This window comes from Delphinus delphis, chromosome 19 (genome assembly GCF_949987515.2).
Source record: "Delphinus delphis chromosome 19, mDelDel1.2, whole genome shotgun sequence".
NCBI classification, from domain to species: domain Eukaryota; kingdom Metazoa; phylum Chordata; class Mammalia; order Artiodactyla; family Delphinidae; genus Delphinus; species Delphinus delphis.
In genome coordinates this window covers 26,726,307-26,742,531 of record NC_082701.1, presented here as the reverse complement: position 1 = coordinate 26,742,531, position 16,225 = coordinate 26,726,307, and the positions used below count along the sequence as shown (strand labels likewise).

The 16,225-nt window shown below is 39.1% G+C and overlaps 1 protein-coding gene across 1 annotated transcript in view; it reads right to left on the bottom strand.

The window, feature by feature from the left end:
• Positions 1-16,225, bottom strand: part of ACACA (acetyl-CoA carboxylase alpha) — a 233,868-nt gene that overhangs the window by 162,780 nt on the left and 54,863 nt on the right. The window contains 5 exon segments of the mRNA XM_059997545.1: positions 3,240-3,350; positions 6,459-6,565; positions 8,681-8,779; positions 9,936-10,017; positions 10,992-11,101. Of these exon segments, the coding sequence (XP_059853528.1) occupies positions 3,240-3,350; positions 6,459-6,565; positions 8,681-8,779; positions 9,936-10,017; positions 10,992-11,101 (509 nt within the window).

Below are 16,225 nucleotides of genomic sequence, written 5' to 3'. Positions count from 1 at the left end.
CCATCATTACAGAACATGGGTTACCTTTTCCCTCACTGCCTTTCCATCCCACACTAAAAGTTTGTTCACCATTCTTCCAGCCTTCATTAACAACCACCTTACCATTTTTCCAGCCTCCACCTATGAGCCAGTCTCAAAGCCAATGCCACATATTTTACTTTTTTGTTAGGGCAGTATTACACCTTTAGCTATCAATTTCTGGGTCAGTTATTCATTGATGCCTAACAAACCACCAAAAATTTAGTGACTTAGGACGCTGACCTTTTTCTTTTTTTTTTTAATTTGCTCACAGAAATTTGAGCTGGGCTCAGTTGGGCAGTTTTTCTGCTGATCTTGGCTTGGAGCCACTCATGTAGTTAGTCATCTGGCAACTTGACTGGGGTTGGATGGTCTAACGTGGCCTCACTTACATGTCTCAAAGGTGCTGGTGACTGTCAGGCCTAGGAAGTCTCAGTTGGGATAACTCATCTTTGCTTTGTGTGGCCTCTCTTTTCCAGAAGGCTAAACTGGGCTTTTAACAAGGCAAGTCTAAGGCTCATTCCAAAAGGGCAAGGGCAGAAACTACAAGACCACTTGCAGTTTAGGCTTTGGAACTTGCACACCATTTCTACCACATTCTATTGGTCAACCCAAGTCACAAGGCCAACCAAAATTCAAAGGATGGGAAAAAAAGACTCTATTTCTTGATGGGAAGAAGGCAAAATCATACTATAAAAAGGTGTGTAGGGCTTCCCTGGTGGCACAGTGGTTGAGAGTCCACCTGCCGAGGCAGAGGACACGGGTTCGTGCCCTGGTCCGGGAGGATCCCACATGCCGCGGAGCGGCTGGGCCCGTGGGCCATGGCCATTGAGCCTGTGCGTCCGGAGCCTGTGCTCCGCAACGGGAGAGGCCACAACAGTGAGAGACCCGCATACCGCAAAAAAAAAAAAAAAAAAGGTATGTATATAGGGGATGGGAGGAGTAACATGGTCATCTTTGCAAATACTCTCTCACATGCTCTTTTCTGTATTTTTCATCCTTTTTGTCTCTTCATGCTTCAGTCTGAATTTTCTTCTGACCTATCATCCAGTCACTAGTTCTCTCTTCAACTGCATCTAATATGCCATTAAACTCCTCTATTGACTTAATTTTAGTTATTGCATTTTCAGTTCTAGAATTTTCATTTGCTACTTCTTCATGGTTTCCAGTTGTCTGCCCAAATTCTCAATCTTATCTTTAATTTCCTTGAATACATTAAATATAGTTACTTTAAAGTCCTTGCCTGATGGATCCATTATCTAAACCCTCTGTGGGTCTGTTTCTATTGGCTTTTATTTTTCTTGATTTTCAATCACATAATTTGATACGCTTGCTTATTTTTTAAATTTATTTTATTGAAGTATAGTTGATTTACAATGTTGTGATGCCTGCTTATTTTTAATTGGCTGCTTGAAACTGCATTTGAAACATTAATAGAAATAATTTGAGGTTCTGGATGTTACCTTTCTCTAGAGAGAATTTATATTTGCTTCCTGCTGGTAGCTAGGGACGCTAGTAACCCTAGAACACCATGCTAGAATCAAGAGTTAAGCATTTTGAAGCTGAGATTTAGTCCCTTTGAGAACTGGTCTATTTCTAGTTCATTCTTACTCCTTCAAGATCCCAACCTAAAATGTGGGAGGTTTCCCAGGGAACCCTCCTCAGCAAACCCTACAGTCTAAGTTTTGTCCTTTTAGTCTTAGAAGACTGTTGAAAAATCTAATCAGCTTTTCAACTGCTTCTTCTCAAACTAAAGGATATCTCTAGGGAAAAAACGGCCTCAAACATGAGACCTCTCTGGGTTTCATTCTTCTCCTATATCTTAGCCCCCAAATTCTTCATTGCCTTGAAAGATCTCTAGTGCCTTAAAACAGATTTTTTTTTTTTTTTAAATTTGGCCACCTTTTCTAGTTTGCTCTCAGTGGGAGGACTGATTTGAGTTACTTAATTAATCATTATTGGAACTTAAGGACTTTTACATAAAACTTCCTAATCTTAGTATTCTAGATATTTCAACTACTTGATTCCACAGTAATAAGTAATTTTGAATTATCTAAAGGAGTTAACATTTTAAAAAATTAACATGAGGCATGACCTGCTTATGAAATTAGAATTATTATAGAAGGAATATAAAGTAAATGACAGGTAATATTCAAATACTGACACTCAAAATAGGATAATGCAGCAAAACAATACGTTTATCACCTTCTTTGTCTAGTATATCAAATCATGGAAGACCCAGCTCACAGAGTTTTTCTCTTTAGCTCATGACAATGAAGCAAAAAGTTTGGTGCTGAATGGTTTTAAAAAAAAAAAAAAAGGGCAAATAATATGCAGCTAGGGGTACTAGTAAAAGATGGTACAAAGTAAAAGATGCTGGGAAAAATAAGAAAAAGTGGGAAGCTAGGAAAGTGAAAAGGCCAGAAGGTGTCCCAATTTTCCTTTTTCTGGGTATTGGTAGGAGAAAAAAAGAAGTGAGTCAAGTATGTAATGGTAACTCTGAGGGCAGGAAAAAGAGACTCCTGTCTTCGGATTCTTTCTCTAAGATTCTGAAAAGAAATCATTTCTTTGGCCTCCACGACCAACTTGTAGTATGGCCACATCCTTGGCTGCAAATCAGAGGATTAGGCAAAGAGAAAGCCTAGGTTTAGCTTTCCTGAGCCACCCTCCGTTCTCATAGAACATGTGCCTGCCACAGGGTCCCTGTGCCAGGGTGTGGTGACCATGCAGTACAGGACAGAACACATGACAGAAACTCAGGAGTCTGCAGCCAATTTGAACTGAAGTGAGGTGAAGTCAATCAAAGAGCTTGAGTGAGGCCAGACCAAGAGCATCCAGATCAGGAATTAACCGTGTCACATACATTGTCTAACGTGCCAGCAGAAGAGGGACACAAAAATGCAGAAAGGTACTGACTCTTGCTTGTTACTATGAGTTCCTATGAGCCACACAAACCATATGCAGAAGAGCTATCTGAGAAACTGAGCAATTTTATATAAGACAGAATAACTCTACTGCTTGTATTACGTAAATGAATAAAACCTTAAATTGAACTGGACATTTTATTAATTCTTTTCCCCTGCTAATAAGCAGGTAGAGGCTAGAAAGAAAGACAAGATTAGCTGTAGACAAAAAAATCTAAATATTTTCTGGACATCCAAATTACATGCATCTCTGATATACACGTTAGTTCCAATAAATAACGACAGCTTGTACTCTACCTGTCTGAAGAGGTTAGGGAAGTCATCTTCATTGTTGACTTTTCTGATCCCCTTCCCTCCTCCTCCTTCCGAGGCCTTGATCATTACTGGATATCCAACTTCCTCCGCTGCCTTCAAGAAGAAAGAGAAAAATGGAAGTGAGAATGGTATTAGTAGGGAAGGAGAAAACTGGCATTTTCTCCCTTTAAAAATGCTGTCATTTGGTAGGTCTATATATAGCAAAATAGAAAGATCCTGAAGATATACTATTAGGTGGGAAAAAAAAGTACCTGAGTAATATTTGTACTATTGGGTTGAACAAGAAGAAATTGCATTTTTTTGGTAGGTAAAAAAATGGTTGAATATTGGCAATTTTGTATGTTTCAATCTAGGATAATCCCATATAGATCAAAAACAAAGTAAAACTATATGTATAATTACGTATGCATTCACACACTTACCTATGTAAGTATAAAAAAACAAGTCTAGAAAATCCACCAGCAGTGATTTATAAAAGGAAGATGAGTAGATATAAACTTTCACTTTTTACTGTATATATTTCTGTATTACTAGAATTTCTCATAAGATGCAGGAATTTGTCTATTACCCATAATTTTTATTTTATTTTATTTTATTTTCAAGTTACCAGAGTATACACTTTCTGTCTTTATTCCATAATTTTTATTTAAAAAAAAGACAAAAAGACACACACAGTTCACTTATAAGCTGATGGCCTCAGCACAGCTTCTGACCCTCCAACAACATATAAGACTCAACAAATCAGGAATCTCACATATCCAGAAATTTTTCTCACTCAACTTTTTGATAAAGATAAAAATAGCAAGATACAAAAATATTAATGAAAGTAGTCAGAAAACTAATTTTCAACACATGCTCTAAATGTGCTTTTCACATTTACAGTATTTTATAATGATCAGGTGACGATCCCAAAACTTTTTGAATATTTAATTATATATCCATTAAGTAAAGACCCAGTTAAATCAAGATACACCTATTTACTAGACTACTATGCAATTATTAAAGGAATGAGGTAGCCTTTACATGCAGCGATATGGAAGATGTCCATATTATAGTTAAGGCAAAAAGTAAATTGGGGAAAAGTTAACCAAAAGTTTAAAATAACTGAGTCATTCCTTTGTCAAAACATTCCAGTCTTTCACGGTTTACGTTGTAACAATATCTAAAAAACGTGTCACCAGAAAAAGACCATTTCACATTTTAATTTTTGTCAGTAGATTACGCATGAAAATCCTTCACTCACAGTCCCATCTCTTCTCAACTCTCTTAACTATTCACTTCTATGCTTATAAACAAAATTAGCATGATGAACTCAATCACTGGGTGATAAATGAAGAAACAGCCACAGTTGTGAGAAAGACTTAAAAAAAAATAGGGGGGGCTTCCCTGGTGGCACAATGGTTAAGAATCTGCCTGCCAATGCAGGGGACACAGGTTCGAGCCCTGGTCTGGGAAGATTCCACATGCCACAGAACAACTCAGCCCGTGTGCCACAACTACTGAGCCTGCACTCTAGAGCCCGCGAGCCACAACTACTGAGCCCGTGTGCCACAACTACTGAAGCCCATGCACCTAGAGCCCGGGCTCCGCAACAAGAGAAGATAGCGCAGTGAGAAGCCCATGCACCACAACGAAGAGTGGACCCCGCTCGCTACAACTAGAGAAAGCCCGTGAGCAGCAACGAAGACAAAACGCAGCCAAAAAATAATAATAATAAATACATAGCCCACATGATATAAGAAAAAGGCAGGCCTTTTAAAAATATATAAAAGCTCTAGGCACAGGTCATCCATTTAAAATATTTTAGAAGAATTTTAATGCCACAAGGAAAATGCTTATGTATAGGTAGAAAAAAACCTAGGATTACAAAAACAATGTATATAGTAAGACCCTAATTTTACAATTATCATAATAATTATAGTTATGGGAATCTACTAATAAAGATTATCATTATATGAATCAAAAAAGGCTGGAAGAAAATATATGAATATGTTAACAAGACTTATCTTTGGATGCTGGGCTTATGGGTTTTATTATCTCTTTTCTTACTTTCCAAATTTTCTACCAGAAAATTTTGTTTATAACCAGGAAAAAAAGGAATTTTAACTGATAAGCAAAATAGCTAATTTCCTACAAAGGGCTTCTACTCGTTTGCAAATTATATCAAATAAAACATAGCATTAGCAATTCAATTAGAAATATTAATTCTTCTTATTAAGGAGATTACAGGATGCTTAACTTGAAATGCAAACAACAGAGCAAAATTAGTTGAGCATTCAGTGTTCCTCCTGAATTTATAACATACAAGTCAAACAAGAGTAGTGTGTTTTTCTAAAATATAGCCTCTTTCATTATCTCCTTGGAGGCATAGCTGACACTTCCAACTAATTAAAAAGTGAAAGGGGAACAAACTGGAGAGAACTATGAAGAAAGAAAAAGTAATGTTAGAGAGCCGACCTCCTTTTGCTTGGGTTCATGTTTCTACATGGACAGACAATAATTACAGTAATAGTTTCAGCCTCTATCAGCTCCCTCCCTCACTCCTCCTCAAGGGAAAAAGAATGAATTCTGTGATTGGTCAGTTTGGAAGGAGAAACTGAGCATGTATAGCTCAGCCTTTTCCCCTTTGGGATCAGCCCATACACAGAACATACGCTCTTTGCCAGCTCTCAGTCATACAATAAACTGAATGGCAAAAGCTCTGCCTCTGTGGTTATTCACACCACCAGTAACCAGTGAGCGAGCCTGCTTAACTGACATTCAGTTTACGAATCTGACTGTTGCTACACACTTAAACCGTTTTCACCATCATCTCTATTCATAACAAAGCTGACATTTTGATCCCTCTCTGCCCGGCTTCTCGGTTCTGAACTCAAGTAGGGCAAAAAGTGTTGTTTGCCCCCAACTCCCCCTGCATGCACACAAATACTAACAGGTGGTAGAGAATAGAATCAGAACCTCCTTAAAGCTCTGATTTAACCACCTAAGAAATGTTCTGTCCAGGTGAACGGCTTGCTTCAAAACAAATTTAAATTATTTTTGTGAAACGTAGGTCACTTCCTCATTCTATAAACTATACCTCCTGGTCTTACAACCCTAATGCCATCATGGGTGTATATCATGAACCAGGCTCCAAATTCCTGTATTTGGGACTGTAAGTGGTCCGTTGAAAAACATCACTCCCTAGAGTTAGTAACTTACCTTCAGCCCGTCATCCACATCCTTCACACAACCTTTTTCATATAGTTCCTGAGGAACATTTAAAATACGTTTTGAAAAATCATTTTCGTGCCAGTCCACACAAAGACCTGCAATAGATAACAGTGACTTAAAAGCAGCTACAAAAGCTTCTGTTTTTGTCAGTTTTCTGCTTATACCTTCTTTACTTCCCCCCACTGTTTCTTTGGCAGTGCCACATGGCTTGCAGGATCTTAAGTTTCCCAACCAGAGATTAAACGCAGGCCCATGGCAGTGAACGTGCCGAATCCTAACCACTGGACCACCAGTACCTTCTTTAAAATGCTTTCATATTTATCCAAAATTGAGGGTAGATGGGAGAAAGAAGGATACCATAAAACCCTGATCAGTCCTTGGAGTTAGCAGGATTTATCTATAGCAACACCTGGCCACTTGGGTTCTGTTGCTGGAGAAAGCCAAGAGAGCTAACAAGTAGCAATTTAAAAAAATGCAAGGACATACAAGACAAAACAAACGAACAAAAAAGCACGTCAGACTTCTCACATAAACTCAGCAGGCAAAATACCTTCGATGTGTGTGTTCAGGGCTGCTTCAGGGCCAGAGGTCTGAGAAATAATTCAATCTTTATGAGCTCTTGGAAATGAAAATGGCGGTTTTATTGGCCTCAGCAGAGTCATGATTCCATACTCCCTGAATGTCCCTGTACTCAGCCACAAAGGGAATGGTATAGCCTCTCCACTCAAACAAGAACAAATTCAATGTTTTATTTTAAACTGTTTGACCCAGCCGGTCTGGAGAGGATATTGCAATCCCCCTGGAGAGCCAGAGTAACAAGAGTTCACATCTGTTCTGACTCAAGACAATGGTAGTTCCTATTCGGAAGAGGTTTTAGTGTATGTTTGCTCTCTGTGCTTCAGTACCAAAAAACAGAAGTTCATATTGTTATCAGCTATAATAATTCACAACGCACTCTTCAAGGGATTCGTCAAGAATAAATCATTTTTACAAAAAATTCATCCTTCTGCATGTCTAAAAGAAAGGTTGATTATGGACCTCATTTTTCTGCATCAAGGGCAAATGAGAGGTTGAATGGTATTAAACAAGCAAAACAAATCATCAATAGACTGTGGGCTCAAATCAAGAAAACACTGGCAAAAAAGAATAGAGGGACTTTTCTGGTGGCACAATGATTAAGAATCCGCCTGCCAATGCAAGGGACACAGGTTCGATCTCTGGTCCGGGAAAATCCCACATGCCGCAGAACAACTAAGCCCGTGAGCCACAGCTACTGAGCTCATGTACCACAACTACTGAAGCCCGCGCGCCTAGAGACTGTGTTCCACAGCAGGAGAAGCCACCGCGATGAGAAGCCTGCACACCGCAACGGAGAGTAACCCCGCACTCGCCGCAACTAGAGAAAGCCCGTGTGCAGCAATGAAGACCCAACGCAGCCAAAAATAAATAAATAAAATAAATAAATGTATTAAAAAAAGAACAGATACATGTATATGCATAACTGAATCACTTTGCTGTACACCTGAAACTAACACAACATTTTAATCAACTATACTCCAATATAAAATTTTTAAAATAAAGATTAAATAAACAGAAAGAGACAGAAAGGAAGGAAGGAAGGAAGAAAGAAAGAAAGAAAGAAGGAGGAAGGAAGGAAGGGAGGGAGGGAGAGAGAGAGAAAGAGAGAAAGGGAGAAAGGGAGAAAGGAAGAAAGGAAGGAAGGAAGGAAGGAAGGAAGGAAGGAAGGAAGGAAGGAAGGAAGAAAGAGAAAGAATGAATACTGGCAGGCAAGCATCTGAGTAGGTGGGTTTTAGTTTTTTCTTAGTGATTCTAGTCACCTCCCAGGTAGGTTCAAAGGCCTATTCCATCTAAGAAGTCCATCTCTGAGGAAGATTCTAGCCTACCCAGAGTAGATCTGAATCCACAGAACCAGATGAGTTTTCTCAGAGTTTCTCCAAATTAAGTCCCAAGATCATTTACATTACAATTTAGCATCTACATACCTGGTACAAAATTTACATTCTTAAGACAAGATAAAATCACAGGTACAACAATTAAGCCAGGAGATACAAGATACCATTAATTAATGTGTATTCTATTTCTGTCAAATATCCAACACATTTTAAAGCAGGCTTAAGCCCCAAGGCCACAGTCCCAAATATTCTACCGAGCTTTTCTACACTTCAAGATACAAACAAATAATTTCTTACCACTGCCACTCCATGGAAGAGTTGGGATACCTGCAGTTTGAGCCACTATGGAAGATGCAATCTTATCCCCCAAAGCCCACATGGCCTGGCTTGGAGGACCTGAAAACAAGACAAGGAAAGAACCCTGACTGTAACATTTTCGCCTCGTTTCTGTCACATGTATTTTGTCTTCCATATAATTATTTTTGTATTTGTCTTGTATCCCCTACAGCACATATCATCAACATCAGAAACTTGATTATGGGGACTACTATGGTTTGGCTCATCTTTGTACCCTTCATAGAACCTAATGTGGTAAATTTTTGCATTCAGGGAGAATTCAATATATATAAATATATGCTGAATTAAATTCCTGACAAATGTAACTCTGATTTTATCATCTGTCATGATCCAACTTTACCATATTAACAAAGTCTTTCTTTTTTTTTTTTTTAACCAATATCCTGAAGTAAGGACAATAAAGTTTTGGTGTTCAAGTTTAAAATATTATACTCTCCTTGGTCTTATGGAAACCCAAACGGAAGATTTACCTTTAATAGGCTTTACAAAGCATAATCATCATTGCAGAGATAGAGACACTTTGAGCCATATAACCTCAAATTTTCTCTCCGTATAGGATAGCAGAAAAGTCAGAAGAAATAGCTCTCTTATAGGAATATAATCTATATGCTTAAATGTGAAAGAAATGATTCATATTTAAGGGCACACTGCCAGCGTATCCTAAGTATTCAATTATCTTTTCTATATAAAAATAGGTCATTTCTCCACATGTTTTCTTAACGTTAATGGCCAAGTTTTTAAAGGCCAGTGTTCTGGAAATCAGAGCCTCCTCCATATCTCATAGAAAAGAATCTGGGGACAAAAAACACAATCAAGATGTGGGCTTCCCTGGTGGCGCAGTGGTTGAGAGTCCGCCTGCTGATGCAGGGGACACGGGTTCGTGCCCCAGTCTGGGAAGATACCACATGCCGCGGAGCAGCTGGGCCCGTGAGCCATGGTCGCTGAGCCTGAGCATCCGGAGTCTGTGCTCCGCAACGGGAAAGGCCACAACAGTGAGAGGCCCGCGTATCACACACACACACAAAAAAGATGCAAGATGTAAGAAATGATGAAGGGTTAAAAAAAAAAAAAAAAAGAAAAAGAAATGAAGAAAAGGGTTACTCGGAGAGCTGCTGACTGATAAAAAACGAAGAGCCCAGTGCCAAAATGACAGAGAGGAACAGAAAGGCAGGAACAGTATGTCAGAAAGGCTTACCCATGAAGGCGATGCCATTTTTCAAAAGAAGTTCTGGGAGCTTAGGATTCTCAGAAGCATGACCCCAGCCAGCCCAAACTGCCTACAAGGGAACACAATATGATTCATTCTTAAAATTCATACTAAAAAGAACATGATAAACTGTATTACTTTCTACCAAGACTGGTCCTGCTCCATGAGGTACAATAGCTCCATGGCAGCCTAATGCCTAATTCAGCTTCTATGCCTGATTCTTGGCAAACTTTTCACAGAACAACAATAAGCAGTCCATTGTGGTAAAACCTCTGAAGAGGTCAAAAACAGGTTGAAACTGATATTAAGAACCAGCTAGTATTGTTGCTCTTTAGGAAACTCAGTTCATAGCCTTTCAACTAGACTCTATAGAGCCTCTTGTAGAAATGTTGGTTTTCTTCCACAGATTGAATTACTTTGGCCACCCAACTCCACCTTTATATCTACTGGCTATACTGCCATACAAATCCCGAGTTTTTTTCTCTTTGGGCTTTAAGACACTTACCCTAAACTCCTTAACACAATGTGATAGGGAAGAAACAACCTCCTTCTACTCTACCATATTCTGGACTAAAAGTATTCCACTGGAAACAGGCAACTTTTACTTACTAGGAGGTTTGAAGGTGAAATGGATAGAATAATCTCTGAAAGACCCTTACAAACCTCTTGTTTGGATTACATTTACTTTATGTTGGCTCATTCCATTCTTTCCATCTTTCCTTTCCCTGTCTGTTATATCCCATATAAAGGCTTTTACCAACGTTCAACAAAGATGCTTTATGTAAAATTAAAAGTTCTTCACTGGCTATCCCCTTGTGCCCAACTGTAAAACGGCTGAATTTGGCAAAGGAAACTCTTCTCAATACCCTGTAATGGCCTCTGTGGGAAAAGAATCTAAAAAAGAGTGGATAGATGTTTATGTATAACTGATTCACTTTGCTGTACAACAGAAATACAACATTGCAAATCAACTATACTCCCAGAAAAATTTTTTTTTAAAAAAAGGCTGAATTTGGATTTCGAGGAGACGCTGGCCTCTCTTACTTGTACTGGGATCCTTTTAGCAATGTCAAGAATTAATTCCACATTTGCATAGTTGTTGTTGTTTGGTCCTCCTGGCACTGGCACATAATGATCTGCCATCTTAATGTATTCTGAAAACACAAGCAAATTAACAGAGAACACATGCTTTATTTTCAGAAATGTAACAGCAGAGCAAAAACTGTGTAAAGGACAGGTACCATCATACGTAACCACAGGACAAACTGTATTAATGGGGTAATTCCCAGAACCATTTATCTGGAGGCTCTTTGTTAAGTCACAGTACTAAAAATGGTAATCTCATAGTTAGGAGCTCTTATACTACTAAAACAGCAGGTCTCAAACTTTTCACCATGTGACCTTTTCAAAGGGTTTTTATGATCCCTATATCAAGGATGATGTATCTGTCACTTAAGAGGCCCATTATTATATTCTGAGAAAAAGCTCAGTGACACCTTTTATCTTTAACTTGAACTATATTCTGAGAAAGCCCTTTTCCTGGTGTAAAGCTGGGACAGAATGGGGAAACAGGGTAGAGTCTGGAGGGTCTGTAGACTGGCTAAACAGGAAAGGTTAGTTATAGGAGTCTATCAAGTGCTTGAAAAACCTTTACCTGGATGGAAAGATATTTTAAAAAGATAACTTCTTTTCCCTCCTTACTTTTTTTTTTTTTTTTTGGCTCAGTATCCCCTTTCAAATCTGTCACCTGATGTTTCTCTTTTCCTTTTCTGGCAGTAACTGTGGCAGAGCAGCTACAATGTGCAGCGACTGTACTAAGCACTTTATATATATTATTTCATTTCATCCTCAATAATCATATATAACATGTATTATTAGCAACCACTTACAGGGAATTATGGCTTGGAGCAGTTAAATAACTTTCTCAAGGTCCATCTCCACCATATTTATTATGTTTCTTATCTTGTGCTCTTAATTTTTAAAGGTTTTAAGTCCTTCTTTAAAAATTCCACTCAGAGTAAGATATGAGGCCCTAACAGTTTGTTCAGAATAAAAACAGGTGTATCATTCTCTCTGATTATGAGGGAAAGCGTGCTGATTATTTAAAAAATTAGAAACTATATCAGGATGTGCTGTTATTTAAAAGTCAAAACCACCCATTGTCTCACGACTCAGAGATAATCAGTTCATGCTTTGATATACTAGAAACCATAAACTGCTAACCAATTTAATATATTGTGGATATCTTCCCATACTAACCAAACCACTTCAGACTCTCACTTGCAATGGGGGTGCCAAATTGCCTATACTCTCACCTATACTGGGTATTATCAATTTGAAATTTTGCCAGTCCTATAAATTTTTAAAAATCGCAATCTATTATTGTTTTGGTTTGCATTTCTTTGATTATCATTGGAATTGAATCTCTTTTCATGTGTTTATTGTTCCTTTTAAATTCTTCTTTTATGGACTATCTATTCATGTTCTCTGTTCATTTTCTTTTGAAGGGTGTCTTGTGCTCATATTACAGGTAGAAACTCTTTGCTGTTCACATGTTTTTCTAGGTTATCGCTTGTCTTTAACTACCACTCATGGAGGTAACCAGATGGCTGTTTTAGTATATGTCATTACACCTTTTTTTTTTCTCTGACTCTACACAATGTACTTTCTTTCTATTATTATATCATGCTATCAGTCTCCTTACAGCCAACTTTTTTCTAAGCAATTGTGATGGACAGACCCATGATCCCAAGTCTCCAGGTATTCATATCTTAAGTTATCCCCTCTCCTTGGGCGTGGGCACAATCTATGACTTGCTTTTAGCCAAGAGAATATGGCAAAGATGAGGAGATGTCACTTCCAAACTAACACTGGGTAAGAATGTAGCCAATCTTACTGGGACACTTTCCCTTGATGGCTTTGAAGAAGTAGGCAGTCATTTTGGGGTGGTCCACGTGACAAGGAGCCAAGAGCAGTCTCTAGCCAACAACCAGCAACACAATCAGGTCCTCAGTCCAAACAGAAAACTGAATGGTGTCAACAACCATGTTAGTCTGAAAACAGATCCATCCCAAGTCAAGCCTCAGATGAGACTGCAGCCCCAGCTGAATGCTGATGGCAACCTTGTGATAACCTGAAGCAGAAGACCCAGCTACAGAAACTGTGAGGTAATAAATGTCCATTGTTTTAAGTTGTTAAATTTGTGGTAATACTGTTACACAGTAATAGATAAACAGTGTAACAATTTGTCAGAATGCACTCAGACCAATAAATGTTATCCCACAAAATTTTTTTTATGTTTTTATTGATTTTTTTAACATCTTTATTAGAGTATAATTGCTTTACAATGGTGTGTTAGTTTCTGCTTTATAACAAAGTGAATAAGTTATACATATACATATGTCCCCATATCTCTTCCCTCTTGTATCTCCCTCCCTCCCACCCTCCCTATCCCACCCCTCTAGGTGGTCACAAAGCACCGAGCTGACTTCCCTGTGCTATGCGGCTGCTTCTCACTAGCTATTTTAAGTTTGGTAGTGTATATATGTCGATGCCACTCTCTCACTTTGTCCCAGCTTACCCTACCCCTCCCAGTATCCTCAAGTACATTCTCTAGTAGGTCTGCATCTTTATTCCCGTCTTGCCCCTAGGTTCTTCATGACCATTTTTTTTTATTCCATATATATGTGTTTGCATATGGTTTTTGTTTTTTCTCTTTGTGACTTACTTCACCCTGTATGACAGACTCTAGGTCCATCCACCTCACTACAAATAACTCAATTTTGATTCTTTTTATGGCTGAGTAATATTCCACTGTATATATGTGCCACATCTTCTTTATCCATTCATCTGTTGATGGACACTTAGGTTGCTTCCATGTCCTGCTTATTGTAAATAGAGCTGCAATGAACATTTTGGTACATGACTCTTTTTGAATTATGGTTTTCTCAGGGTACATGCCCAGTAGTGGGGTTGCTGGGTCTTATGATAGTTCTATTTTTAGTTGTTTTTGTGTGTGTGTGTGTGGTACACGGGCCTCTCACTGTTGTAGCCTCTCCCGTTGCGGAGCACAGGCTCCGGAAGCGCAGGCTCAGCGGCCATGGCTCACGGGCCCAGCCACTCCACAGCATGTGGGATCTTCCCAGACCGGGGCACAAACCCGTGTCCCCTGCATCGGCAGGTGGACTCTCAACCACTGCGCCACCAGGAAAGCCCCTATTTTTAGTTTTTTAAGGAACCTCCATACTGTTCTCCATAGTGGCTGTCTCAAGTTACATTCCCACCAAGAGTGCAAGAGGGTTCCCTTTTCTCCACACCCTCTCCAGGATTTATTGTTTGTACATTTTTTGATGACAGCCATTCTGATCGGTATGAGATGATATCTCATTGTAGTTTTTTTTTTTTTTTTTTTTTTTTGCAGTACGTGGGCCTCTCACTGTTGTGGCCTCTCCCGTTGCAGAGCACAGGCTCCGGATGTGCAGGCTCAGCAGCCATGGCTCACTGGCCCAGCCGCTCCACGGCATGTGGGATCTTCCCGGACTGGGGCACGAACTTGTGTCCCCTGCATCGGCAGGCAGACTCTCAACCACTGCGCCACCAGGGAAGCCCTCATTGTAGTTTTGATTTGCATTTCTCTAATGATTAATGATGTTGAGCATTCTTTTTTTTTTTTTTTTTGCGGTACGCGGGCCTCTCACTGTTGTGGCCTCTCCCGTTGCGGAGCACAGGCTCCGGATGCGCAGGCTCAGTGGCCATGGCTCACGGGCCCAGCCACTCCGCAGCATGTGGGATCTTCCTGGACCGGGGCATGAACCCGCGTCCCCTGCATCGGCAGGCGGACTCTCAACCACTGCGCCACCAGGGAAGCCCTTGAGCATTCTTTCATGTGTTTTTTGGCAATCTGTATATCTTCTTTGGAGAAATGTCTTTTTAGGTCTTCTGCCCATTTCTGGATTGGGTTGTCTGTTTTTCTGATATTGAGCTGCATGAGCTGCTTGTAAATTTTGGAGATTAATCCTTTGTCATTTGCAAATATTTTCTCCCATTCTGAGGTTTGTCTTTTCGTCTTGTTTATGGTTTCCTTTGCTGTGCAAAAGCTTTGAAGTTTCGTTAGGTCCCATTTGTTTATTTTTGTTTTTATTTCCATTTCTCTAGGAGCTGGGTCAAAAAGGATCTTGCTGTGATTTATGTCATAGAGTGTTCTGCCTATGTTTTCCTCTAAGAGTTTGATAGTGTCTGGCCTTACATTTAGGTCTTTAATCCATTTTGAGTTTATTTTTGTGTATGGTGTTAGGGCATATTCTAATTTAATTTTTTTACATGTAGCTGTCCAGTTTTCCCAGCACCACTTATTGAAGAGGCTGTCTTTTCTCCACTGTATATTCTTGCCTCCTTAACAAAGGCAAGGTGACCATATGTGCATGGGTTTATCTCTGGGCTTTCTATCCTGTTCCATTGATCTACATTTCTGTTTTTGTGCCAGTACCATACTGTCTTGATTACTGTATCTTTGTAGTATAGTCTGAAGTCCAGGAGCCTGATTCCTCCAGCTCCCTTTTCTTTCTCAAAGTTGCTTTGGCTATTTGGGGTCTTTTGTGTTTCCATACAAATTGTGAAATATTTTGTTCTAGTTCTGTGAAAAATGCCAGTGGTAGTTTGATATGGAGTGAATCTGTAGATTGCTTTGGGTAGTATAGTCATTTTCACAATGTTGATTCTTCCAATCCAAGAACGTGGTATATCTCTCCATCTGTTTGTATCATCTTTAATTTTTTCATCAGTGTCTTATAGTTTTCTGCGTACAGGTCTTTCATCTCCTTAGGTAGGTTTATTCCTAGTTATTTTATTCTTTTTCTTGCAATGGTAAATGGGAGTGTTTCCTTAATTTCTTTTTCCCATATTTCATCATTAGTGTATAGGAATGCAAGAGATTTCTGTGCATTAATTTTGGTTCCTGCTATTTTACCAAATTCATTGATTAGCTCTAGTAGTTTTCTGGTAGAGTCTTTAGCATTCTCTATGTATAGTATAATGTCATCTGCAAACAGTGACAACTTTACTTCTTCTTTTCTGATTTGGATTCCTTTTATTTCTTTTTCTTCTCTGATTGCTGTGGCTAAAACTTCCAAAACTATGTTGAATAATAGTGGTGAGAGTGGGCAACCTTGTCTTGTTCCTGATCTTAGTGGATATGGTTTCAGTTTTTCACCATTGAGAATGATGTTGGCTGTGGGTTTGTCATATATGGCCTTTATTACGTTGAGGTAAGTTCTCTCTAT